Source organism: Myotis nattereri (assembly GCF_964212035.1).
Source record: "Myotis nattereri genome assembly, chromosome: 13".
NCBI lineage: Eukaryota > Metazoa > Chordata > Mammalia > Chiroptera > Vespertilionidae > Myotis > Myotis nattereri.
Genome location: NC_138088.1, coordinates 61,126,424 through 61,151,527, shown reverse-complemented (window position 1 = coordinate 61,151,527; position 25,104 = coordinate 61,126,424). Strand labels below are relative to the sequence as shown.

The following is a 25,104-nucleotide window of genomic DNA, read 5'->3' as shown; positions in this document are numbered from 1 at the left end:
TTGCCATTTCTGTGCCGCCGTCGTCTCCGTAACCTCCCAGCCGGGCCTGAGTGGAGGAGGGTCACCGAATCGATCGATCGGGCTGCGGGGCTGCTGGGCTGCTGGGCGGCTGGGCAGGCCAGGCTGGTGCACCCTGAGCCTCAAGGTTCCACCCCGACCTGCACTCCCTCCCCCAAAAGGAGAGAAGTCCTGGGGCCTCGGGCGCGGGGGTGAAGCGATTGTGTCCTGAGAGCCGGGCTGTGGGCTGCAGGGGGCAGGTGGCCGTGGGGCTGCCTCATGGTCCCAGCCTGGGCTGCAGTGGGGAGTGGGCGGTGACGTCATGCCCCTGAGCCCAGTGGGTTTCCAGCGACCTCCCCCAGGAGCAGGGGTGCGGGTCATTTGTCCTCCTCCCTGTGCCTCGAGAGCATGTCTTACCGTGGAGGCTGATCAGCTGGAGGGCCCTCTCTCTCTCCCTCTCTCTCTCTCTCTCTCTCTCTCTCTCTCTCTCTCTCGCCCGGAGCCTACGCTTGCCCTGGATTCTGTCCACGTGCAGTGTGTTGTCAGATGATGGAAATGCCGATGCCGGGAGGGCCCACGGCTCCGGAGAGAAGGGCCATTCCAACCCGTTTCTTTAAAGTCTCTAAACGGACATCGGTTCACCGGGCACTCGCTGGTTCTCAGGGCTCAGGCTGTGAAAGGGGGTAAGAGGCCTGGGAGGACAACGCGGTGATAGGTGTGAGGACACAGGCCTCAGCCCGTGGGGCGCGGCCCCCTCCCAGCTCCCGCCCTCTTCCCCGGGTGAGAGACTGCGGGACAGTCTGTGGTGAGTGAGGCCTGAGTGGGGGGAGCTTCTGCTGGATGCGGGCCTTTTCGGAGACAGTCCCGGGGGCTCTGCCTGGGGAGAGGGCGCTTGGCTACATGTAACGTTGCTAAGGTTGGGAGGCTGAGCTGGCCCCACAGCCAGGCCCCTCCCGCCACCTGCTGCTTGGTCTCTAACATAGATAGACCTCTGTGACCATAGTGCACTTACCGCTCACCAAGCCCACCTTCTCTGCCTGACATTTTCTGTGTTTTTTAAATGAAAAGAGAGGAACTGCCTGGGGCCGCTGCCCTTCCTGGAAACCATTCTTCTCTGAAACTCATCTCTGCTCTCTGATAACGGGGTCTGCTTTTCTGTATTTTAGTTGTAATTCCAGTTTGTTCCTGGGAGCATGTCCTCGTAGCATCCACTTACTCTGCCGCCATTTTTAATCCTCCCGGGCTTGCTCTTCTTCGGATCTGCTCATTTCCCGTCTAGAAACCGAGGAAGGTGTGAGGGATCTGCTCATTTCCCGTCTAGAAACCGAGGAAGGTGTGAGGGATCTGCTCATTCCCCGTCTAGAGGTTGGGGAAGGTGTGAGGGATCTGCTCATTTCCCATCTAGAAACCAAGGAAGGTGTGAGGGATCTGCTCATTTCTGGTCTAGAGGTTGGGGAAGGTGTGAGGGATCTGCTCATTTCTCGTCTAGAAACCGAGGAAGGTGTGAGGGATCTGCTCGTTTCTCGTCTAGAAACCGAGGAAGGTGTGAGGGATCTGCTCGTTTCCCGTCTAGAGGCTGAGGAAGGTGTGGAGGGATCTGCTCATTTCCCGTCTAGAAACCGAGGAAGGTGTGAGGGATCTGCTCGTTTCCCGTCTAGAAACCAAGGAAGGTGTGGAGGGATCTGCTCATTTCCCGTCTAGAGGTTGGGGAAGGTGTGAGGGATCTGCTCATTTCCCGTCTAGAAACCGAGGAAGGTGTGAGGGATCTGCTCATTTCCCGTCTAGAAACCAAGGAAGGTGTGGAGGGATCTGCTCATTTCCCGTCTAGAAACCAAGGAAGGTGTGGAGGGATCTGCTCATTTCCCATCTAGAGGTTGGGGAAGGTGTGAGGGATCTGCTCATTTCCCGTCTAGAAACCGAGGAAGGTGTGAGGGATCTGCTCGTTTCCCGTCTAGAGGTTGGGGAAGGTGTGAGGGATCTGCTCATTTCCCGTCTAGAAACCGAGGAAGGTGTGAGGGATCTGCTCATTTCCCGTCTAGAGGTTGGGGAAGGTGTGAGGGATCTGCTCATTTCCCATCTAGAAACCAAGGAAGGTGTGAGGGATCTGCTCATTTCTGGTCTAGAGGTTGGAGAAGGTGTGAGGGATCTGCTCATTTCTCGTCTAGAAACCGAGGAAGGTGTGAGGGATCTGCTCATTTCCCGTCTAGAAACCAAGGAAGGTGTGGAGAGATCTGCTCATTTCCCGTCTAGAGGTTGGGGAAGGTGTGAGGGATCTGCTCATTTCTCGTCTAGAAACCGAGGAAGGTGTGAGGGATCTGCTCATTTCCCGTCTAGAAACCAAGGAAGGTGTGGAGGGATCTGCTCATTTCCCGTCTAGAGGTTGGGGAAGGTGTGAGGGATCTGCTCATTTCTCGTCTAGAAACCGAGGAAGGTGTGAGGGATCTGCTCATTTCCCGTCTAGAAACCAAGGAAGGTGTGGAGGGATCTGCTCATTTCCCGTCTAGAGGTTGGGGAAGGTGTGAGGGATCTGCTCATTTCTCGTCTAGAAACCGAGGAAGGTGTGAGGGATCTGCTCATTTCCCGTCTAGAAACCAAGGAAGGTGTGGAGGGATCTGCTCATTTCCCGTCTAGAGGTTGGGGAAGGTGTGAGGGATCTGCTCATTTCCCATCTAGAAACCGAGGAAGGTGTGAGGGATCTGCTCGTTTCCCGTCTAGAAACCAAGGAAGGTGTGGAGGGATCTGCTCATTTCCCGTCTAGAGGTTGGGGAAGGTGTGAGGGATCTGCTCGTTTCCCGTCTAGAAACCAAGGAAGGTGTGAGGGATCTGCTCATTTCTGGTCTAGAGGTTGGAGAAGGTGTGAGGGATCTGCTCATTCCCCGTCTAGAGGTTGGAGAAGGTGTGAGGGATCTGCTCATTTCCGGACTTGAGGTTGGGGAAGGTGTGAGGGATCTGCTCATTTCCGGTCTAGAGGTTGGGGAAGGTGTGAGGGATCTGCTCATTTCTGGTCTAGAGGCTGAGGAAGGTGTGGAGGGATCTGCTCATTTCCCATCTAGAGGCTGGGGAAGGTGCGGAGGGCGGCCTTTATGCACAGACAGGAGCCTGGGGCGGGTTGAGACTCCCATCCTGGTCCAGGCAAAACCTCTGGCCACTTCCCGCTGCTCTTGACCGTCTGGAGAGAAGTGTAGCCACCGTCCCCATGGCTCCCACATGGGAGAGGGGCAGCAGGGAGACGCTTCTCCGCGTGGGTGGGAGGGCAGCACGGGAGGGACAGGAAGTGCTCGAGCCAATGTGGTCGAGTCCATCGATGGGAGCCGCTCGGCGTGCCGTCCTTCCCCACGGCCCGGGGCCCGGCGTCTGCTGGCGAAGCAGCGCGGCTTCCTTGTCCTTCGTGTGGTTGGAGGCCCTCATTCCAGGGGCGGCCTCTGCTTCCAGAAAGTTCTCACCCTCGCCAGCAAGGAGCAGCTGGGGGGCCATTGTCCCCTGAGAGCACCAAGGGCTGTTCTGTATATTTTTTAAATATATTTTTATTGGTTTCAGAGAGGGAGAGAGAGAGATAGGAACATCGATAATGAGAGAGAATCGTGGATCGGCTGCCTCCTGCATGCCCCGCACTGGGGATGGGGCCTGCAACCCGGACCTGTGCCCTGATTGGGAATCGAACCCTGACCTCCTGGTTCATAGGTCGGTGCTCAACCGCTGAGCCACACCAGCCGAGCACAGACGTGTGTCACCCTGGGATGACTGGGACAAGGAGGTGGCCTTTCCCGAGACGAGGGAACTGGCTTGGGAGCACGTCCGGGGGAGGCTGCTGAGTTTGGGCTGGGATTTGAGAAGCAGGTGGGGGAGGGAGGTCGGAATTGTGGCTGAGAGAGCGGCCAGGCCCAGGGCGAGGTCTCCGGTCCCCCCTCCCTGGGCGATCCATGCATCTGTGGTCACGGACCAGAGAGCGGAGACTTGCTCCTTTCGTCCTCGCGGGGCTCCTGACCCTCCTGCAGTCGGGGCTGCGGAGAGGCTCCGGGCCTGTCGGCCGCCTGCCTCTCGGTGCTCAGAGGTGAGGTGCCAGGTCTGCAAAGACGGGAGACGCAGGCGCCGGACGGTGGCACACACAGGGACACTGGGCCGGAGAGCTGCCAGCACCGAGTCCCCCGGAGGCCAGAGGGGCCGTGGCTCCTGGCGGGAACCTCCCGTGAGGCCACGGCGGGTCATTTCGAAGCCTGAGGGGCCCTGGCTGAGTCATGTGCCTAAACGGCCGCGTTCATCTTGTGGCTGCGACCGCTCCTCAGTGTCTGGACGCAGACTTCACTCTGGATGCTCCTGTCGGACACAATTCGTCGATTTTCCTTCCCTGAAACGGAACGAGCTGTAGAGTTACCTGGAGAAGGGAGCTGCCCGATCCCGAAGAACCTCCCGGGCGCTGTGGTCCGGGCTCTATAACAGACCAGGGTTTTCGTGGGCTTAAACAGCAGACATTTATTCCTCATTGATCTGAAGGCCGGGAGACCCAGGATCCACGTGTCCTCAGTTCTGGTGTCGGGAGAGGGCCCCCTGGTTTATGGATGAACCTCTTATGTCCTCACAGGTCAGAGAGGGGGCGGGTCTCTTCCCATAAGGGCACTAATCCCATGATGAGGGCCCCACCCTCGTGACCTCATGACCTAGTTATGTTGGGGGTTAGAGTTTCAACAGACACATTTTTGGGGGGGACACAAGCATTGAGTTCCTAGCAGGCGCTTTTTGCTGGTCTCTCATTCCGAGCTGTCAGCCCCGCCCCTGGGGCCGGGCGCCCGTGTGCTGGGGTTCCCGGCCCTGCACTGCCTTCTCCGTGGGACTTACCTGCAGATTTTCTGTAAAGTCTGATGGTGAGCACATCCCCAGGCCCTCAGGTGCTACCATTGGTCAAGGGGTCATCCATCCCTTTCTGTGGGGCGCTGAGATGGGGCGCCTGCCGATAGTGGGGCGGGCAGTGAGGACCGGGGTGCTGACTGTGGACAGTGTGACATCCAGGTCCTTGGACTCTGGGCTGGTCTCTCCCCGTTGCCCCTTCTCCCCCCATCCCCATGTTTCTTTCTGTCCGGGGCCTATTTCTGTGGCAGTAGTTTTGGTTGCCTAGGATCCACATTAGCCTGAAATATGATTGGCTGCTCTTGGCAGATGGATTGGCCGAGCTGGGGCAGGGTACCGGTGGGCAAGCGAACACTGTTGAACAATCCCAGCCTCTCCCCTAAGATGAAGGATGAAGACTCGGGCCTTGTAAACAGTTGTGCCGTGAAAACGGATTGTTCAAGGACTGATGCTTCGGTGCCGGGCTCGACGGGGTGCCTGCGTGGCCAACAGGACCAAGTGAGTCCGAACTGCTCTCGCCCGTCCATCCGCACTGGAAGCAGTAGCTCGAGGCATGGGCTCTGTTTCTGTTTACAGGTTCACGTTAGCGGTTGTTTCTGGAGACCAGGCATGTTGTTTGCATCAGAAGACGTGGAAATAGATCGAGGCGCTGCAGGGTCAGCGCTGAGTGAAGCTCTGCCTCTGACCCTACCAAGCAGACTCGGTTTTCCCATCATAGAAACACTGTATCCACCAATCCTGCAGCATAGAAACACCGTATCCATCAATCCTGCAGCATAGAAACATTGTATCCATCAAGGCCACATTATAGAAACACTGTATCCATCAATCCTATCTATCTATATGTAAAAGCCTGATATGCAAATTGTCCCCATGGGAGTTCATTCGCTCACTATGACATGTGCTGACCACCAGGGGGCAGCGCAGAACAAAGGAAGGCCCTGGCCCGTGGCTGGCAGCCGGGGAAGGGAGGCCCCGATCGGCCCTGATGCCTGGCCAGGCCTAGAGACCCTATTTGTGCATGAATTCCATGCACCTGGCCTCTAGTGTTATGTAAATACTAGAGGCCCAATGCATGAAATTCGTGCAAGAGAAGGCCTTCCTTCCCCTGGCTGCTGGCACCAGCTTCCCTCCAGCTGCCGGCAGGCACCCAGGACCTGGGCTTCCCTCGAAGCCCTTGCTTCATCCGGAAGGTTGTCCAGTCTAATTAGCATATTGCACTTTTATTATAGACTAGAGTCCTGGTGCATGAAATTTGTGCACCGGTAAGGTCCCTAGGCCTGGCCAGTGATCTGGGCTGATATGGGCTTTCCAGCTGCCAGCCGGAGCCTGCCTTCATTCTGCGCTGCCCCCTGGTGGCCAGCACAGGTCATAGTGAGTGAATGAACTCCTGGTCTCCCAGTCGGACTCCCAAGGGGACACTGCGTATTAATTAGCCGTTTATACAGACAGATTGTACCCACCAATTCCACGAAGCTGGCACTCCTGCCCCCAGTTCATAGATGGAAGCTGAGGTCTCTGGGTGTCTGAAACGAAGGTGTCAGTTAACTTTCTCTGTAAAGGGCCAGACAGTAAGTACTTTAGGCTTCGGAGGCCGTGTGGTCTTGGTTGCAACAACTTAATTCTGCTGTCAGAGGCAAAAGCAGACACGGACCGTTAGTAACCCGACGACCCGGTAAGACTTCGTTTGCAGAAGCAGGAGGTGGGTTGTAGGCTGCTGAGCCCTGGTCATAGCTGGTTGGTGCGGCCACGACGGCCACGCCCCCTTCCCTCAGACCCCGTGGCTGTCTCCCGTACAGCGTCCTCCGTCTGTGGCTGGGCCGCCTCCTGTCTCTCTCTCTGAGACGTCGCATCGCGCTCACGGTTGATGCTCCTCTGTATCCTGTTTCATGTCCCGCTTGCATCCGTCCCATCCACCTGAGCCCTTCCTCAGCCGCCCGCTTCCTCTCTCCTCCGGGGTCTCTCATGGGAGCTCGCACCAGCGGCTGCTCTGCTCCTTAGACGTCTGCTTTCTCCCAGACCTCTGCTCTCGGCTCCCGCCACTCGCCCCCCTGCCCGCTTCTCCCCCCAGGAAGCTGCTCCTCTCCAGGTAGCTCAGGCCTCTGCGGGCACTTCAGGGGCTCATGGGGAGGCTGGTGGGGCTGAGCCGCAAATGACCTTTGTTCCTGCATTCATAGCCCTTCCAGAGGGGAGCGGCTCCGGGCACCTGGCGGTGGGCACCTGGCGGGCAGGTGCGTCCTCTGCACACCCCTGGGTGGCTGTGGGGGTGAGCTGCGGGCTGGCTTCCCCCCGCCTTCGTCCCTGCCAGCTCGCCTTACTGAGAAGAGTTGATCCGCTGGGTCCGTGCTTTCTCCTTCCTCTCTTCTCCTTAAATGGAAGCAGCAGCAGCTGCTGGCGCTGGGCTGGGCCGCCCGGCCCCGCAGAGGCCGGTCCCAGGGGCTCTGAATGCCGAGGAGGCTGACGGCTCAGGCCGAGGGCCGGCCCATTGCCACCCGCGTCCCCGCGTCCCGGCACCAAGGTGCGGTGTTGGGCTCTCACCGCCGGACCCACCGGGACCTGGGACGTCGCAGGGGGCTCTGTCTTAACAGGAAGTTGCCTTAAACCCACAGCACGCGGCCTGTCAGGCCTCAGGCCCCCCCTGCGCAGCGCCGCTCAGCGTGAGTCAGGGCTCAGGGCGGCGGTTCATCCTCCTGCTTTAACTTTCAATTGGCTAAAAAGTGTCTTTTTAGCTGGACTATGGCATCAGGTGAGCTGAACTCAGGCTTCCTCCCAGGGCCAGGGCCCCCTCCCCCAGGAGAGGGAGGGACAGGTCATTCGAGGTCCTCGGTCAGGCCCTCCCTGGAGGGGGCGGGGGGCGGGGCGCTCACAGTGAGGCTGCCAGCCTGCTTGCAGCCGCCCCAGGGGGGTGAGCTCTCTGCTGCTCCCACAGCCACCGGGGTCAGGGGGACCCCAGGACCCCATCCGGTCTCTGCAACTCAGAGCAGTCCGGCCCCAGGGGCCCCAGGAGTCAGCACTCACGGCCCAGGGCAGCTGCTCTTGTCCATTGTTCTGCCTGGAGGGGCAGAAGGGCAGGGGCTGCGGGAAGCCTTTCCCTCCAGGAAGAGGCTGTTCAGGAAGACGCCTGCACACAGGGTCCTGGGGCTCCCGGCCCAGCCTCCTCGGGCAGAGGCCCTGGGCTGGGACTGTGTGCTCCTCATGCGGCCGGAGAGCAAGGACCCTGAGGACACTCTGGGGCAGGGCCCCTGGGCGGGGGCTCCCCCCTCAGCATCCGTCTCCAGGGACGCTGCTCTGGGGGGGACAAGGCAGGATGCACAGAGGGTGTGTGAGGCCACTGGTGTGTGTGTGTGTGTGGGGGGGGGGTGACGAGGGTCCCTAACCCCAGCCCTGTGTCCTTCCAGCCTGTCTGTGTCTCTTCTCAGAACGGTTTTCCCTGTGGCTCTAGCCAGGCACCTTCTGTTTCCAGTGAAAACCCCACAAATTCAAACTGACTTAAAGAGAAGAGGGAGCCCGGGCCGGTTAGCTCAGTGGATAGAGCGTCGGCCTGCAGACTGAAGGGTCCCGGGTTGGATTCCCGGTCAGGGCACAGGCCCAGGTTCTGGGCTCGACCCCCAGTGGCGGGTGTGCAGGAGGCAGCCGGTCCATGATTCCCTCTCATCATTGGTGTCTGTATCTCTGTCCCTCTCCCTTCCTCTCTGAAATCAATAAATATCTATTCTGATAAAATAAAGCCCCCATGCCAGGTGTGTGCGTGTTCGTTAGACACCGTGGCTTCCCCGTGTGCCTCGGGGATATTTACGTGGAGTGAAATGTCGCAGTGATAGTAGCTGATGCTGCGAGAACCTTCAGATCCTTCCCCGATTACTGTTGTGAATAGAAACCTGCAAGGCTTTAAAGGGCCGATTTAAAGGCAAAATTATCAATGATGGATTGCAGAGTCAACACGCAGGCGCTTTAATTATTAACGGAGCAGGACTCAGACGAGCCGCGCGGCCTCCAAAGGCGCCTTTCGCACTGAGACTAGCGGGGGAGGAGGAGACACTGAGAAGCAAGGGGCTGTGGCACACAGACGTGCACATAGGCACACACGTATGCATGCCTGTGTTTACACGTTTGCACACACGTGCACAGAGAGGAGAGGAGAGGGAGCCAATACTCAGAGACACAGAGACAGACAGACAGACACTTGGGTGAGGACACAGCAGATCCTGTGGCCCCCGGAAGGGTCTGGTCCGGGCCTCAGCTGACCTCGGCCTCCCCGGACCCCCTGAGGGTGCCCTTGGTCAGATCGGCCGGATGGCTCGGTGGTTGTCGCTGATGGCGTTGTGGGAAGAGTGCGCTGTAAACGTGTGAAGTACACGCGTGCTCCTTTTCTCTGCACAGGAATGTTACGTACGACTCGTTTGGAAAAATAGTTCCGTCGCTGACAATGGTTGGAAGCCACTCGTGTGGTGAGAGGCCGGTTTCAGAGGCTCCCGGGGATTCCTAGCCAGACGGGCTCGGGCGCAGCCCTGTGCCTCGGGGCCGGGCCCTGTCACCTGTGAAATGGGCCTAACCCAGCGCCGGGTGCGAACAGAAAGGGCAACACGAGGGTTATTCTAACGCTTGTCATGCTGGGCCTGGGAGCCACCCTGTTTCGTGTCTGGCCATTAAGGGCAGACGGTCTCCTTACGCTGTGTTTACATGTACTGATACGGATGTTTCATTGTGTTTGCGTGTTTACTCACACAGAGAACAGTGTGCGCGTGTGTTTGCGTGTTTACTTACATAGGACTGTGCACGTATGTTTGCATGTTTACTTACACAGAACAGTGCGTGTGTTCTGGTAAACATGTTTCCTGTCGTTTAGAGACGGGGTAGCGGACTGTCCTGGCAGGTCTCTCTGTCGGATGCATCTTCATAACAAATTCAATGAATCTCCTTCTTTCCTTTGGAAAGTGTGTGGAGCGGAGCAGGCGCGCTCCGTGTCCTGTAGTTCCCTGTTGTAGAAAAGCCACGCGCAGCCACCGGGAGCCGCCGGGAGCCGCCGGGAGCCGCCGGGAGCCGGGCTGTGAGGGGCTCTTCTTTGTTCCGTGCGGGCAGGCGCTGTGGGGTGGACGGCAGCAGTCCCTGCTCCCGGGAATGTGTGCAGCCAGGACACTGGGAAGGGGAGGGGAGGGGAGCTAATTGAACAGCTCCCCCCCCCCATCTCCTCTAATTAACTCGCTGGTGGGAGAGGTGTGGAAATGTGCACCAGGCAGGCAGCTCGGGGGGAATGCCGGACCATGGGCCGCGGTAGCCCTTGGGGTCTTGGTGCAGAATCACTAGTTCCTGGTGAACAGGCAGGAACCCCACAGGGGCTGGGGGTGCCCCTCCGCAGGCCCCGCCTCCCGCGCCGGGCGGTGAATGGCGGTGGTGCATGGCGTCCCCTTGAGCAGGTGTGCGGCTGGGAGACCTCCGTGGGATTCCGCAGCTCGAACCCGAGCGCATCAGCTTGGCTGCGGGGAAGAGCAGGGCCCTATGTGCTCCCAGCCTCACGTGGGGCGGGTGGTGGGGCAGAAGCGCGGGTCCCCCCAGGGTCTCTGCCGGCCGCCCGAGAAGCCCACCGCATCCTCGCAGCTGACTTTTGTGGCGTCTTAAAGAGGTTTAGGTCCCAGAGACCCCGGCCAGGGAATTAGGGGGCTTAGGGGGTGGGGCCAGAAGTGATCCTTGGTGAGATGGCTCGACCTCCTGGGGGCTGTGGGCCCCGTGCAGTGGGCCTGGTGGCTGTGGGCGTCGGTGGCTGTGGGAGGTGGTGGCTGTGGGCGGCGGTGGCTGTGGGCCCCGTGCAGTGGGCCTGGTGGCTGTGGGCGGCGGTGGCTGTGGGAGGTGGTGGCTGTGGGCGGCGGTGGCTGTGGGCCCCGTGCAGTGGGCCTGGTGGCTGTGGGCGGCGGTGGCCGTGGGAGGCGGTGGCCGTGGGTGGCGGTGGCTGTGGGTGGTGGTGGCCGTGGGCCTGGTGGCCGTGGGCGGTGGCTGTGGGTGGCCAGCAGCGGGGACTCGGCCTGCCGGTCCTTCACGGAGGCCCCGGGAGGAGGCAGTTAGCGCCGTCACTTCCCCAGCGTTTCCCCTGACGCGTGTGGTGTGGGGCCGGGCGACCCCGGGGCCGTGAGGTGGTCCTCACTCTCACTCCTCCTGGCTCAGCCTGTGCCTGCCCTGAGCTTCATCCTGGGCAGCGGCTGCTGCAGACACGGGCGCCGGGACCCGAGCTGTCCGGAGCGATTCACTCTGCCCGCGACAGCCAGCCCTTCGCGGGGCGTCCGTCTGCAGGAAGCGCTGTGGGCCCGTCGGGTTCGGTGAATGAGTCTTCCTCACGGAATTCCATAGTTTGCGGATTCGGCTCCTGGGATCCCGTCCACAGCGGCTCTGATGTGTCTGTCCATGTTGGGGTCCCGGGAAGGGTGTGTGCGGCTGGTGGGCGGAGCCAGGGTGCTCGGCGGGTGGGGTGGGGTGATAAGGGGCCCTCCCGGGAGCCTCGCTGCACGGCGCCCTTCCTCGCGTCGTCCGGAGCGTGGCGTTGGCAGGGAGCCTGGTTCCCCGGGCCCAGAGGCCGCCGTCACCCCGCGTCTGGCCCCGCTGACCTGTGTCTCCCCCTCTCTCTCCGTCAGGAGCTCTGACTCGGAAGAAGCCTTTGAGACCCCGGAGTCGACGACCCCTGTCAAGGCCCCCCCGGCCCCGCCCCCGCCGCCCCCCGAGGTCGTCCCGGAGCCTGAGGTCAGCGCGCCCCCCTCCCCGGAAGAACCAGGTAACCAGGGGCCCGCGCCCCAGGGAGACACGGGGACTCCGCCGGGCGGGGCTGGGGTGCCGGGACCCCCTGCAGCGGGGATGCTGGGCTCGGGGCTGTGGGTGTGAGTGGCGCTGAGGGTAGTGGCACTGCAGGTTCTGTGTTTACTGGGCGGGGTGTGCGGGGGCTTCTGGGTGCCTTCCACCTGCTTCACCTGCACCCGGAGTCGGGTCGAGGGGCCGGCGGGTCCTGGGCGGCTCTGGTGCCGTCTCGGCTTCTGCTCTTTGTGTGTAAAAGGCCGGTCTGCACGGCCCAGTGACTCTGCAGGTTCTTTTAAAACATGTTTTTATTCATTTAGAGCCGGGGTGGGCAACCTTTGTGTGAGTGCGTGCCAAAACCAGCAAAATCTCTGACTCGAGATTCTTCTGCGTGCCAACCCTAATTTTTTGAGAACATGTTACGCCTACTTGATGTCTCTTAAGGTGTACGTACGTGAAGAACCTTGAAGAAATAATAAAATTCATTCGAGCGACAAAAACACAGTATATGATGACGAAAAATACATTTATTTGTAGTCTTTTTAAAAATTTATTTAAATAGTTTATTTTTAGAGAGGAAGAGAAACATCCTTCCTAACATCCATGTAATACACTTATTTTTTAATGTATACATGTACACTGATAGTCCGACAGAAAACTTTATGGCTCCGTGTGATATTATCAGTGGGACTTTTGCTGCTGCATCACTGATGACAGAGATTTGACATCAGGTGTATATTTCGTGACCTTCAGAGATATACACGAGCTACTACTTTCATCCGTCAGCTACTCCTATTACGAGACTTAACAAAATTCATCCCTGAGAACAAAGATTCACAAGCGTATGTGGATGAAACCAAAACACTGGTCGGATCTAGGAAGGCAGGGAGAGTTAAGGCAGAGGCACAGAAATTGCTCTTCCCCTCTCTCCTCAATCCATGTCTATGGTTGTTAAGATAACTTGTTATGTAAAATTATTTATTTATCTAAGATGCACCTACAATGAATTTATCTGAAAAATAAAAAAGTCGATATTAAGAGAAAAATTGTAAATGGAAGATTATAAGAGAGCGTTTCGCGTGCCAGCAAGAGTTACTGGCGTGCCATGTTTGGCACGTGTGCCAGGGGTTGCCCACCCCTGATTTAGAGAGAAAAGGGGGGAGAGAGAGAGAAACATCAGCAATGAGAGACACATTGATCGGCTGCCTCCTGCACGCCCCCTACTGGGGATCGAGCCCGCCACCTGGGCCTGTGCCCTGAGCAGGACTCGAACCCGGACCTCCTGGGTCATAGGTCGACGCTCAGCCACTGAGCCGCCGGCCGGGCTGTTTGCTTGCTTCTTGCCCGTCTTCTCCCTGAAGAGCGTGACTCCCGGGAGCACAGGGTTTTGGTGGTTTTGTTCCTCGTCGAGTCCCCGGCAGCCGGCACGACGCCCGGTCCCGGCTGGGCCCCGGTGAACGTTTGGATGAGTGAGTGGTCCGGGCTGTTCCGTCACCTGCCGTCTCCTGCTGACGGAGGAGGGCATGGCGCAGGCCTGGCGGGCGTGGAGCCGGTCTGGGGGCAGGAGCTGTGCCCCCGGTGGGCCAGGCTGGCAGCCCTGCCGTGGGCGCTCGGGGTGGGAGGTGGGAGTGTTCCCGCGTGTCGCGTCCTCAGGGGCTGCTCTGTCTGTGTCCTCAGGCGGCGCTGAGCCGGCCCCCGGCCCCGATGGCCCGTGCGGCCCCGCGGAAGGCAGCCCGCTCCGCCCGCCCGCCCACTCCTGCTCTGCCGTCTTCGACGAGGACAAGCCCATAGCCAGCAGCGGGGCCTACAACCTGGACTTCGACAGCATCGAGCTGGTCGGCCACCCCCGGACCTCGGAGCCTCGGCCCTCGGACGCGCGGACGAGGTCCCCCGACGCCGGGGCCCCCAGGGCCGCGCTGCCCCGCTCCCTCAGCCTGCAGGCCGGCGACCTCGATGGTGCTTCCTGCGCGGGCGACGCCGAGGCCGCGGCCCCGGCCCCCGAAGCGAGCAGCCTGGGTCCGGGCAGCGACTCTGGTTCCCTCAAGCGGACGAAGAAGCCGAGGCCGCCTTCCCTGAAGAAGAAGCAGCCCCCCAAGAAGCCCCCGGAAACGCCCCCTGTGCGAGAGACTCCGCCGGCGCCGGCCGAGGAGAGCCCCGGGCCCAGCGAGGAGAACGGTGCCCCCGAGACAGACACGGAGTCGGCCCCCCGGGAAGCGCCCGGGCCCACCCCCACCGAGGAGGCGCCCCTGGAACCCGCCGCTGTGCCCAAGGCCGCCGGCCCCGTGGACTTCGTGGGCACAGACGGGGCCGTCCCCCCTGCAGGGGGCAGAGTGCAGAACTCACCCCCTGTTGGCAGGAAAGCGGTGCCCCCTGCCCCGGCCCCCGAGGCAGTGGGGGTGACCCCAGCAGAGAGCCGGGGCCCCGAGGACCCCCCGGCCAGAGGGCTCTCGGTGAGGCTGGAGTTTGACTATTCGGAGGACAAGGGCAGCCGGGACAGCGCACAGGACACCGCCCCTGCCCCCAAGAAGCTGGGCAAAAAGCCAGGCGCCAAAATGCCCCTCCGGAGGCCGAAGGTGAAGAAAGGCCCCGAGAAGCTGGACAGCACCCCGGCCTCACCCCCCCGGTCCCCCGCGGAGCCCAGTGACATCCCTGTCGCCAAAGGCTCCTACACCTTCGACATCGACAAGTGGGACGACCCCAATTTCAACCCTTTCTCTTCCACCTCGAAAATGCAGGAGTCCCCCAAACTGCCCCCACCGTCCTACGGCTTCGCCCCCGACGCCTGCGGCGAGCCCGCCGAGCCCTGTCCGGCCCCCAGCTCGCCGTCTAAGTCCCCAGCCTCCTTTGAGATCCCCGTCGGCTCCCCCGACGCCCACGGCGTGGACGGGGACGGGCTGAGCAAGCCGGCCAAGAAGAAGAAGACGCCACTGAAGACGTAAGTGCAGGGCGGGCGGGCGGGCGGCAGCTGCGGGCTCAGTCACCTGCGGGTGCCCTCACCCTCCCACACCTAACACAATGGTGCCAGGCGTGTGACCAGACATTTCCCCACCCATGTACCCTTTGGGCCGAGAGTCCAGAGTCCTCGATCTTTTTTTTTTTTAAATATATTTTTATTGATTTGAGAGAGAAACATCGGTGATGAGAGAGAATCATGGATCAGCTGCCTCCTGCATGCCCCACATGGGATGGAGCCCACAACCCGGGCCTGTGCCCGACCGGGAATCGAACCCCGACCTCCTGGTTCATAGGTCAACGCTCAGCCGCTGAGCCAGGCCAGGCACAGAGTCCTTGGTTCGTTGCCTGAGTAAGTCAGTGTCTTAAAGCTTTACTTCCAGCTCCGGGGGCTGTTGGGGTCCCACAGAAAGGGGACCGTACAGGGGAGACCTGGCCAGCCTCCCCCTGTTGGTCGTTTCCATTTGACCTGTGAGCTGTGGTTTGTTTTTGGAGTGGCCGGAAGCTAGGGAATATGCCCTTAAAATACTGTTAACATTCGTGGCATCTGCCCGTGAACGAGATCAGTCCAGGAGGCCAGCACGCTGAGCCCGGGGCCCGGCCCTCCCCGCCCCGCCCCCCTTCACCCGTGGGACATGCCTGTGTGTCTGCACCCCGCTCTCGGGCAGCATTTGCAGAGAGGCCGCAGGCCTGCAGGCCCAGAGGGGTTCGGGGCCTGAGCGGGCAAAGCCGCCTTCCGCTCGGCCCTGGAGGCTGTGGGGTCTGCGGGCCGCCCACACGTGCAGGCAGGTGACGGCACGTCCCGCCTCGAGCACGCGTTCCAAGCCCCTCATCGAGGCCGCGGGCCTGCGCCGCGTGCTGGGGGCGGGCCGTGCTCCTCGCTCTCCTGTGAGGCGTCGTCAGTCACGTCACCGGGCCCTGGGGGCCGGCGGGACCGGCCGCGGCTGCGGGCGCCCACGGATCAAGGTGGCGCCCTGGGCCTCCCGTCTGGGCTCTCGGGCCCCTGGCCTGGGGTCCCCCTGCTCCTGCTGGTGCGGGGCAGGGGGGCGGGGGGCAATCCCGGTCCCCCCAGCAGGACTCTTAGATCGGTTACCCCAACAGGCTTCTGCTGGACACGCCGTAGAATCTGTGTGAGAAGCTTCGTTATTCATTTGCTATCCTCACCCGAGGGTATTTTTTCATTGATTTTTAGAGAGTGGCAAGGAGGGGGAGAGACAGAGAGAAACTTTGATGTGAGAGAGACACGTCGATTGGTTGCCTCCTGCACGCGCCCAGACCAGGTCCGGGGATCGAGCCTGCAACTGAGGTGCGTGCCCTTGGCTGGAATCGAACCCGGGACCCTTCAGTCCGCAGGTCGACGCTCTACCCACTGAGCCACACCGGCCAGGGCAGAAGCTTTAAGCCCCAAACAAGAGGAGCCTGAAATCTCAGGCTGCAGACTCGTTCTGTCATCTTTGGCTCAAGAGCCATCCTGTGGGCACCCCCTCCTCCTCAGGCGCCCCCTCCGCCCTGCTCCATCCTCAGAGCTCCGGTGTCCGGGATGCCAGCCCCCGAGCCGTCCTGCTCCAGGGCCGGTGGCTGGGGTGCCCTGGCACCAGGCTCCTGGCAGTAGCCCTCTATGGGGTCTTCGGAACCAGCTCGGGAGGGTCCTCGGGGGCCCTCTCCGGAAAGCGCCCCCACTGCCGCGGACCCCGCGGACGGCCGCAGGCTGCTGTGTGTCAGGGCCTCTGTCTGTCTCTCTGTCTCCCTGTCTCAGGATGGTGGAAGACGTGATGTCTGTGTGTTCTCTGTTGTAAGTACCGTCTCGCCCCGCCTCCCCCGCGCTGCGCCCGCCTGTCCGTGTCCATCTCATGCCGTTTGCTTTCACCACGGCTGCTGCTACACGTGTTCGTGTTTTACGTGGGGGGGGGGGGCTGGGCAGAGGCTGTCTCTCTGTTCCGTGGGGTCCGTGTCACCGTGGGGTCTGGCCCCAGCGCCTGCCCGCTCGTGGGGAATGGACTCCTTCCCTCGCTGTGGGTGTCTTCGGCGGAGGGAGGCCTGTGCTTTGTAAACTCATCTCATTCTCGCGTTTTAAGTTGATCGCGGCCATTGCTCCCTGAGTTCTGTGGCTTCGTGTGGAGGTCACATCCCGGCCGACCCCCGGCAGCGGCGGCGGCGGCTTGTCCCGCGGACACGGAGGCGGGAATGTTTGGGCTGTTTCCAAATTGGGGCGTGCGGAGCCCCTGAAAGCGGTCGGCTCCGAGGGGAGGGCCAGGGCCGAGCGAGTCGCTGCCGCTGCTGGGGCGGCTGGGGGTCAGCATGCCGCCTGGGGTCATGGTCCTGCGGGGGCGGGGGGTGGAGGGGCTGGGGGACCGGAGCAGACCGCCCAGGGCCTCTGCTGCTTTGCCTCCCCGGCCGGGAGGGTCGTGTGGGCGGCTCCCAGGGGCCCAGGCCAGCACCTTCTCTGCCTCCCTGTCCCCACAGGGGGCCTGGCCCGTCCCAGGCGCGTGCAGCCCCCCAGAGGGCTGAGTCCTCAGGCTCTGCCGCCCCAGGGAGATCAGGACCTTAGAGCTACTGAGCAACTTTAAGATAGAAGTCTGTGTGATTATGTGCATGGACAGCGGCACGCTTCAGGCCGCGGTCACAGGTGCGCTGTGCTGTGCCAGGCATCGATGCTGCCAGTAACCGTGCGAGTATCTCCCATGAGCGGGTGCCGCCGTGGGGCGTTATTTGTGAGACACAGGGAGGAACTGGGTGCCGGGTTCTGCCCACTGGTTGACGGGAGGGGAGTGGGATCTAAGGATGGGGGCTCCCCTACCCCCAACCCTGGTTTGGCCAGGAGGCGGGGCCTGAGGCCAGGGGGCGGGGCCAGTCTGCAGGTGGAGGAGCCTCCTTTCTGACCTTGGGAAGGACCCCTGACCTCCCAGGGGACAGCGGGGACCCGTCTGTGCTAACCTCTGACCCCTCAGGAGTCTCCTCTGATGCCCCCCCACCCCCCGCTGCCTCGTTATTCGTGTGAAGGAGAGAGAGGAGGAGCGTCCAGAATCTTGTCTGTTCCCCGTAGTTAGGAAAAACCCAGGCCTCCCCCCCAAACCCAGACCTGCCCCCCAGCACAGGCCTCCCCCCCAGCTCAGGCCTCCCCCCCAAACCCAGGCCTCCTCTCTGAAAACCCCAGCAGGTCCATTCAGTGACAGCCGACCTGCCTGGTGTGAGCTGCCCCGTCACTGGCCAGGAGCCTGCATCCCCCGGGCACTGGGCTCAGACACGCGGGTGGACCCCAGGACACGGACATGCGCGCCCCGATGTGCTCTGCAGGGGAAGTCGGGGTATCGGGGCAGCCCCCCAGTGCCCTCTGGGGTCCAGCTTCCTGAACCTCGCAGCCGCGGTCACACCTGCTGGGCGCGCAGAGCGAGCCCCGGCCTGGGCGGCCCTGGGCGGCACTGGGCGGCAGGGGGTCCGGCAGACACAGCAGAGGCGGTGGCTTCGGTCTGCTCTGTTCCGGAACGTTCTGGACCTGGTTGTGTTCACATTTCCCATTTTGTTTTCAGTGACACGTTTAGGGTGAAAAAGTCGCCGAAGCGGTCTCCTCTCTCGGACCCACCCTCTCAGGTACGACGTCCCCGGACGTGTCTGCGTGAACCGCTCGCCCGGGATGGGGGCTGGTGGGTGTTTATCCCGTCTCCGCCCACACGGCCGCGTCCCCGGCACCCTCCCTGCCTCCCCGCCTCCTCCACAGCAAGACACCGTTTGGCTGCCCTCCCTGTCGGGGGTCGGATGTGCCCTGAGATGGAAGATGTTCAGGGAGATGTGGGGGTGCCTCTAGCCAGCGGTCGCCAGGCTTGCGGACTCACGGGTCGCCTGTGGTCCTCGGACTGCCAGCCGGCGACCGCTGCGCTAGAGGCCCCTCGGGGACCTGCCGTCCATCTCCCGTTCGTTTGCTGAGAATGTGTATGAATATCACGTCCAGGGAGTCGTGGAGGTAAATGGACACACAGGGAGGCACCTGAGCATGTGTGACGAGCCCTGGAATTTTTATTTATTTTATTGATTTTAGAGGGAGAGGAAGGGAGGGAGAGAGAGAGAAGCATCAGTGGTGAGAGAGGATCACAGATCGGCTGCCTCCTGCACGCCCCCCACTGCGGATCCAGCCCGCAACCCGGGCCTGTGCGCTGACCAGGACCCGAACCCTGACCTCCTGGTTCCTAGGCCGATGCTCACCACTGAGCCACACTGGCCGGGCAGGAGCACTGGAGTTTGTAACCCACGTCAAGTGGGAGGTAAAGAAACCGGCTCCTCGCCCGCGGCCCAGCTCCTGCTCACTCGCTCCGCCACCCAGTACCCACACGTCTTCTCCCCGTCGCAGACCAGATGAGGGAAGGTTGTCCCGCCCCCCGGTGGGTGTGCCAGGCCCTTCAGGTCCTGAAACAGTGGTTCTCAACCTGTGGGTCGCGACCCCTTTGGGGGTCGCCTAAGATTATCGGAAAACACATATCTAGTTACATACTGTTTTTGTGATGAATCCCTATGCTTTCATGATGTTCAATTTGTAACAATGAAAATACATCCTGCATATCAGATATTTACATGACGATTCCTAACAGTAGCAACATGACAGTGATGAAGTAGCAACGAAAATAATTTTATGGCTGGGGGTCACCCCAACATGAGGCACTGTATTAAAGGGTCGCGGCGTTAGGAAGGTGGAGAACCGCTGCCCTAAAACAACCCCCCCCCCCCCCATCGGAGCCAGTGCAGGAGCCGGCCAACCCCTGCCGGGCGGGGGCTGCAGAGAGAGACGGGCCTGGGACGGGGCTTGGGTCCCAGCCCTGGCTCCGCCCTGGCGTCCCGGGCCCCGCCCCCCTGCTCAGCTGCACAGCCTGCGGGCATGAGGGATGGGCCCCTGCGGGCATGGAGGCGCGAGCCCTCTGTCCCCACCAGCAGGTGCGAGGATTGACAGCCCATAGCGACTGTGGGCACCGCCCAGGCATCAAAGCACTAAAATGACGAGAAGTAAAAGTGTCCTTTTCCTCCAAGTGAATGAGCAGGAGCATCTCAAATGACCGAGACGCCCGATAACCAAACGTCCCCACTTTTCTAAGCCCCCGGTCCCCGAGACCAGCCACCAGAACAGGAGCTTCATCACGAAGGGCAGAGCTGTGTGCGGGGGACACTGGGCATTTCCACCTCCTCGTTCACGGGCCGGACCGGGGGCGGGCGGGGGCGGGCGCGGACACTGGACGGCTCCCCTCCTCCTCGCAGGACCCCACGCCCGCGGCCACGCCGGAAACGCCGCCGGTGATCTCGGCCGTGGTCCACGCGACGGACGAGGAGAAGCTGGCTGTCACCAGCCAGAAGTGGGCGTGCATGACGGTGGACCTGGAGGCGGACAAGCAGGACTTCCCGCAGCCCTCGGACCTGTCCTCCTTCGTTAACGAGACCAAGTTCAGCTCCCCCACCGAGGGTAAGCCCCCGGGGACCCCGCCCGGGGGACAAAAGGCCGGAAAACCCCGCCGGTGTGGCTCAGGGGCGGAGCGTCCACCTACGCACCAGGAGGTCAGGGTTCGATTCCCAGTCAGGGCACAGGCCCGGGTTGTGGCTTGATCATTGATTTTTTATTAGAGAGGGAGGAAGGGAGAGGGATAGAAACATCAATGAGGAGAGAGAATCATGGACTGGCTGCCTCCTGCACGCCCCACACTGGGGATGGAGCCCACAACCCGGGCCTGTGCCCTGACTGGGATCGAACCCCTACCTCCCGGTTCATAGGTCGACTTTCAATCACTGAGCCCCCCTGCCCGACCGGAGTCTCTTATTCTAAAGCTCATATTAGGGAGTCCGTTTTTAAGTGTTGGCTTCAACAGTATGTAGAAACGGGTGCTCTAAACCAGAACTGCTATTTTGTCTGTTTTTACGTAAAAACTGCTGGAGGCCTCGGGCTCCAGGCATCACCTTTGACGCTCCTGCCCAGCGGGTGTCTCAGCCGGTCATGGGCCCCTCCAGCCCCTTTTCGAGCAGAAGAGAGCCATCTGGCTGCTGCAGGTGGCGGCTTCTGTGCCAAGAGCCTCTTTGGGCCTCGTTTGCCAGGGCGTCCGCTGGGCCCAGTAGGTGCTCAGGATGCGTGTGCCCGCCAGGGGGCCCGGGGGGCAGCAGAGCGGGCCTCCGTGTGGAGCTGCCACGGGACCGGGGCGTGCGTGGCTGGGTCTCCAGCGAGAGCCCGGGAGTTCTCTTTGCAGCCTGAAGTCTCAGCAGTTCGAACGAGGTCATTTCTCCACCGAACTGGACTTTCAAAGTCTGTCTTGGGCCCTGGCCGGGGGGGCTCCGTGGACAGAGCATTGCCCTGCGCACTGAAGGGTCCCGGGTTCGATTCCGGTCCAGGGCTCCTACGTCAGCTGCAGGCTCGATCCCTCGTCCGCATGTGAGAGGCAGTCCATCAGTGTGTCTCTCTCTGTCTCCCCCTCCTTCCACTCTTTCTAAAAACCCGTAGGGAAATACCCTCAGGTGAGGATGAACAAAACAAAAGCGGAAATAACTAAATGGAACAAGTTTTTTAAAAAGTTTTGGATCTGAGCGTGGGTGTTGCAGCCCCGGAGGCACAGCGGTTTGGGGGCAGCTGGGCGGCTGCAGAGCTGCTCCTACGGCAGGGGACTCGTGTCCTCCCCTTGCTCCCGGCTGTGGCTGCAGCGAGTTCTCAGGGAGGGACGACCGAGGGTCCCTGGGACTCAGAGGAACGCAGCTCCTGGAGGGCGCCCACTCGGGTCTGGACGCTTGGTGGGCGGAGCTGGGTCTGTCCTGTCAGACCCGGGGCCTGGGCGGCCGTGACGCCCGTGGCAGAGCCCGGGGGGGCGGGGGGGGGGGAGCAGGAAGGTTCCGGTGTCCGGGCTGGAATCTGGTTGAACAGTTTGTACTCCTGCTCCAGCCCCGCCCTGTCCCTGTCCCTGCCCTGTCCCGTCCCTGTCCCTGTGCTGTCCCTGTCCCTGTCCCTGTCCCTCGCTGATCCCCCTGTCTCCCCGCAGAGCTGGACTACCGGAATGCCTACGAAATCGAGTACATGGAGAAAATCGGCTCCTCCTTGCCCGTAAGTGCCCCTGCTGCAGCCGGCGGGCGGGTGCTTTCCCAGCTGCGCTGCCGGACAACACAGCCGGGCCTGCTCCGGTCCCAGCGCCCTGGGACCCCGACCTCGGAGCCAGGGTGCTGGGTGCCCGCAGCTCCCTGGGTGCCCGCAGCTCCCTGGGTGCCCGCAGCTCCCGGGTGCCCGCAGCTTTCTGGGTGCCTGGGTTGCGGGCTCCATCCCCAGTGGGGGGCCTGCAGGAGGCAGCCAATCAATGATTCTCTCTCATCATTGATGTTTCTCTCTCCCTCTCCCTTCCTCTCTGAAATCAATAAAAATATACATATTTAACAAAAGTATATTTTTAAGAATGCCCCCACCTGCACGCAGTTGCCCCCCCTCCCTCCTGACGCCCCTCGGAGCCAGCACGTTGGCTCCTCTCTCCGGGGAGGAGGGGAGGGCAGGCTCCTCCCGCTGAGCCAGGTCTCCTGTGGGACGGGCCCTGCCGTCCCCTCTGTGGCGGGGCCAGGCCAGCGGCGGCCGAGCTGACGCGCGGCGTTGCTCCCCACAGGACGACGACGCCCCGAAGAAGCCGGCGCTGTACCTGATGTTCGACGCCTCGCAGGAGAGCCCGGTCAAGTCCCCGCCCGCCCGGCTGTCGGAGTCCCCGACGCCGTGTTCCGGGTACGCGTCTCCGCCGTCCGCGTGGGCGGGTGACAGACAGAGCCCGAGCCCCAGCGCCGGCTCTGCCTCCCGATGCGCCTCCCGTGCGAACAGCCGGACAGCGGGCGCTCCCGGCGCGTGTCCACGGGGACGGAGCACGGCGGGCTTGCTGCTGCTGCTGCCCTGGGGTGGGGGCGGCGCCCCCTAATGGGGGGGGGCCCCTCCGAGCGCCCCAGTGCTCCCTCGGCCGCTGTCATGGTCCCGTGGGGGCAGCGGCCACAGCGCTCGGAGCCCGGGCTCCCCCCGCCCCTCGCTGGCTGCGGGACCTCGTGCAGGTCACTGCCCCCCCGTGTCACGCGGAGTAACGGTGACTGAGCTGTAGGGATCTGAGGGCCACACCGCGGGGCTCCCCGCGTTGCAGGCTCCCCTGCCGCACGCGTGTGATGCCTGTGGATGTGAAGGTCAGCTCCGTCGGGGGCTGGGCCGTGTGCTGGGCTGTGGAGGGGGCCTCGCTCTGAGATGGGGCCTCCCCGAGGGAAAGGGAAACGTCGATGTGAAGGTGAGACATCGATCGGCTGCCTCCTGCACGTCCCCTGCCAGGGATGGAGCCCACAACCTGGGCCTGGGCCCTGACGGGAATCAAACCAGCGACCTGAGTGCATGGGATGGAGCCCAACCCACTGGGCCAGGCGACCGGGGACGGAAGCTCCTGCTTTGCCTTCTGAAACCCAGAATCTGCCCCGAGCGGCACTAGGGGTGGTGGCGGTGTGACTCCGGCAGCGACGGTGCCGTGACGGCCGGGTCAGGTGCCTCACCTGCAGGCGGCCTCCCCTCCCCTCTCGGAGGCCCTGCCTCCCCCTCAGAGCAGGAGACCGGGACCCACCGCCGGCCCTGGGGACACAGCCCAGCCTCCAGCTCAGGCCACAGCTCCTGCCTCTGAGCCAGGACATCTGTGCTCCGACCTCCCTCGTCAGCAGGCCCCGGCGTGGGCTGAGCCCCCCTCAGACTGTCCTGCCCACAGGCCCCTGGCGGCCAAGACCCGCCCCCTTCCCCTCTGGGCGCAGCCTGGCCGTCCAGGGTCCCTCGGGAGGCTGGCTGAGCGGGCAGCCCGGCCGATGTCTGTGGGGTTTGCAACGAGAAGACAGGAGGTGCCCTTTGCTTCCTCAGGTCGAGCTTCGAGGAGGCCGAAGCCCTGGTGAACGCGGGGGCCAAGGTCCCCCATCTGGTGCCCCGAGGGCTGGCCCCCGCCCAGGAGCCGCACGTGCCGGTGCCGGTGCCGGAGAAGCCCGCCCAGGAGCTGGAGGCCAGGGCCGTGGGCGCCGCCGCCGAGGCGATCGAAATCGTAAGTGGGGTCGAGGGGCCGAGATCCCTGGGGCTGAGGCCGGGCCAGCTGGACCCCTTCGCCCAGGGGGCCAGGCTTCTGAGCAATACTCACCTGCACCCCAGAAGCCAGCCTAGGAGGCCGCCCCGTAACGCAAGGCGCTCTGTTCACCCACCTGCTTTACTGCCTTCGGCTATCGACCTCCCACCTCGAGCCCCTTAGGGCTGGGCGGCTGCGTTGGGCTTGTCCTGAGTCTCTCAGTCTGTAGCTGCTCCTCAGAGGGCGGGCGGGGACCCTCCTGGGAGGGACCCTCCTGTCCATAGACCAGGAGTGACAGGCTTTCCCTCAGGGCAGGGGCCGAGCTGAGCCTCTCCCCGCCCCCACCCCTCGCACATTTAAATGGAGCGTCCGAGGGGAATTGTATTTCACTGCTGTCACCGCCCTCCTAGCCATCCCCTGGGGCCTGCGGCCATCGGTTAGCTGGTTTTCAGTTCCGTGTAGTGAGCCGTGTTTGCTGAGCACCTTCTACGTGTCTGTCAGCTGGAAAATACGACTGAGCAGAGAGCCTGGGTGTGACTGAGGCTGAGGCCTTTCTGATCGACCCGGAGATGCGTTTCCCTTGTGAAGTCGCTTAGGAAATGATCTTTCCCCAAACCTCCCTTCCTCTGATATTCACACGGAGGGGCTTTCTCCATGACTGATGCTTGGAAAACCCATCGTGTGGCTTGTCTCCCGCCCACCGAGCTTTTCAAATAAGAAACGGTTACTTCCCCCCCACGGGCCAGTTAGGGAGTGAAGGCGGGTGAGGGGTGGGGGGCGGGGGCTAAGGCCGCTTTCGGGGTGGGGCTGGGCCGGCCGCTCTCGAGATGCCCATTGTCTGTCTTGGGCTCAGCCCGGAGGAAAGGGCAGTGTCGGCCGCTGGCTGACGCTCTCTGCAACCTTGAGGCAGAAGTGTCCCCCGTGGGTTCGAGGTCCTCGCTGGGCATCGCGTCACTCTCTCTCCTCTGTCTCTCTCTCCCGTCTCTCTCTCTCCGCTGTCCGGCTCCGCGGCCTCCAGGCAGCTCCGGAGGGCGCCTTTGCCTCCGCGGACGCCCTGCTCAGCAGGCTGGCCGACCCGGCCTCGCTCTGCGGCGCGCTCGACTACCTGGAACCGGACTTAGCGGAAAAGAACCCCCCGGTGTTTGCGCAGAAGCTGCAGGTGGGTAGCCCTCGCGGGGCCTTCGGGGAGGGTGTCGAAACCTCCGTGGAGCGTGAGCCTCCGCGGCCAGACGCCGGGAGGAGGGATCGAACGCGTGGCTGCTGAGAAGGGGCCTGGGAGGCGCCCCCCCACCCCCCGCGGGGCTGAGTGTGGCTGGTACCCCAGACGCCGATGTGCGATGCGCGATGGCGCAGGGAGCCGGCCGTGTGCGTTTCCGCTTGGGAGCCGGGCCGTTCTTTTCAGAAGCTTCGAAAGCCCGGAGCAGCTGGTGATCGAGTCCCGGAACCGAGGGTGTGAGGTCAGGTCGCCGCGGAGCCGCGCAGCACACAG

General features: G+C 62.3%; 1 protein-coding gene across 2 annotated transcripts in view; it reads left to right on the top strand.

Moving 5' to 3' along the window:
• The window catches only part of TACC2 (transforming acidic coiled-coil containing protein 2), a gene marked incomplete at its 5' end in the record, with an annotated part of 38,448 nt that overhangs the window by 576 nt on the left and 12,768 nt on the right, over positions 1 to 25,104 (top strand). For both annotated transcript variants that reach the window (XM_081105160.1, XM_081105159.1), the window contains 8 exons: positions 11,460 to 11,596; positions 13,291 to 14,548; positions 18,093 to 18,153; positions 19,804 to 20,005; positions 21,558 to 21,619; positions 22,164 to 22,276; positions 23,423 to 23,597; positions 24,634 to 24,774. In XM_081105160.1, the coding sequence (XP_080961286.1) occupies positions 11,460 to 11,596; positions 13,291 to 14,548; positions 18,093 to 18,153; positions 19,804 to 20,005; positions 21,558 to 21,619; positions 22,164 to 22,276; positions 23,423 to 23,597; positions 24,634 to 24,774 (2,149 nt within the window). The remainder of the gene's footprint in view (positions 1 to 11,459; positions 11,597 to 13,290; positions 14,549 to 18,092; positions 18,154 to 19,803; positions 20,006 to 21,557; positions 21,620 to 22,163; positions 22,277 to 23,422; positions 23,598 to 24,633; positions 24,775 to 25,104) is intronic.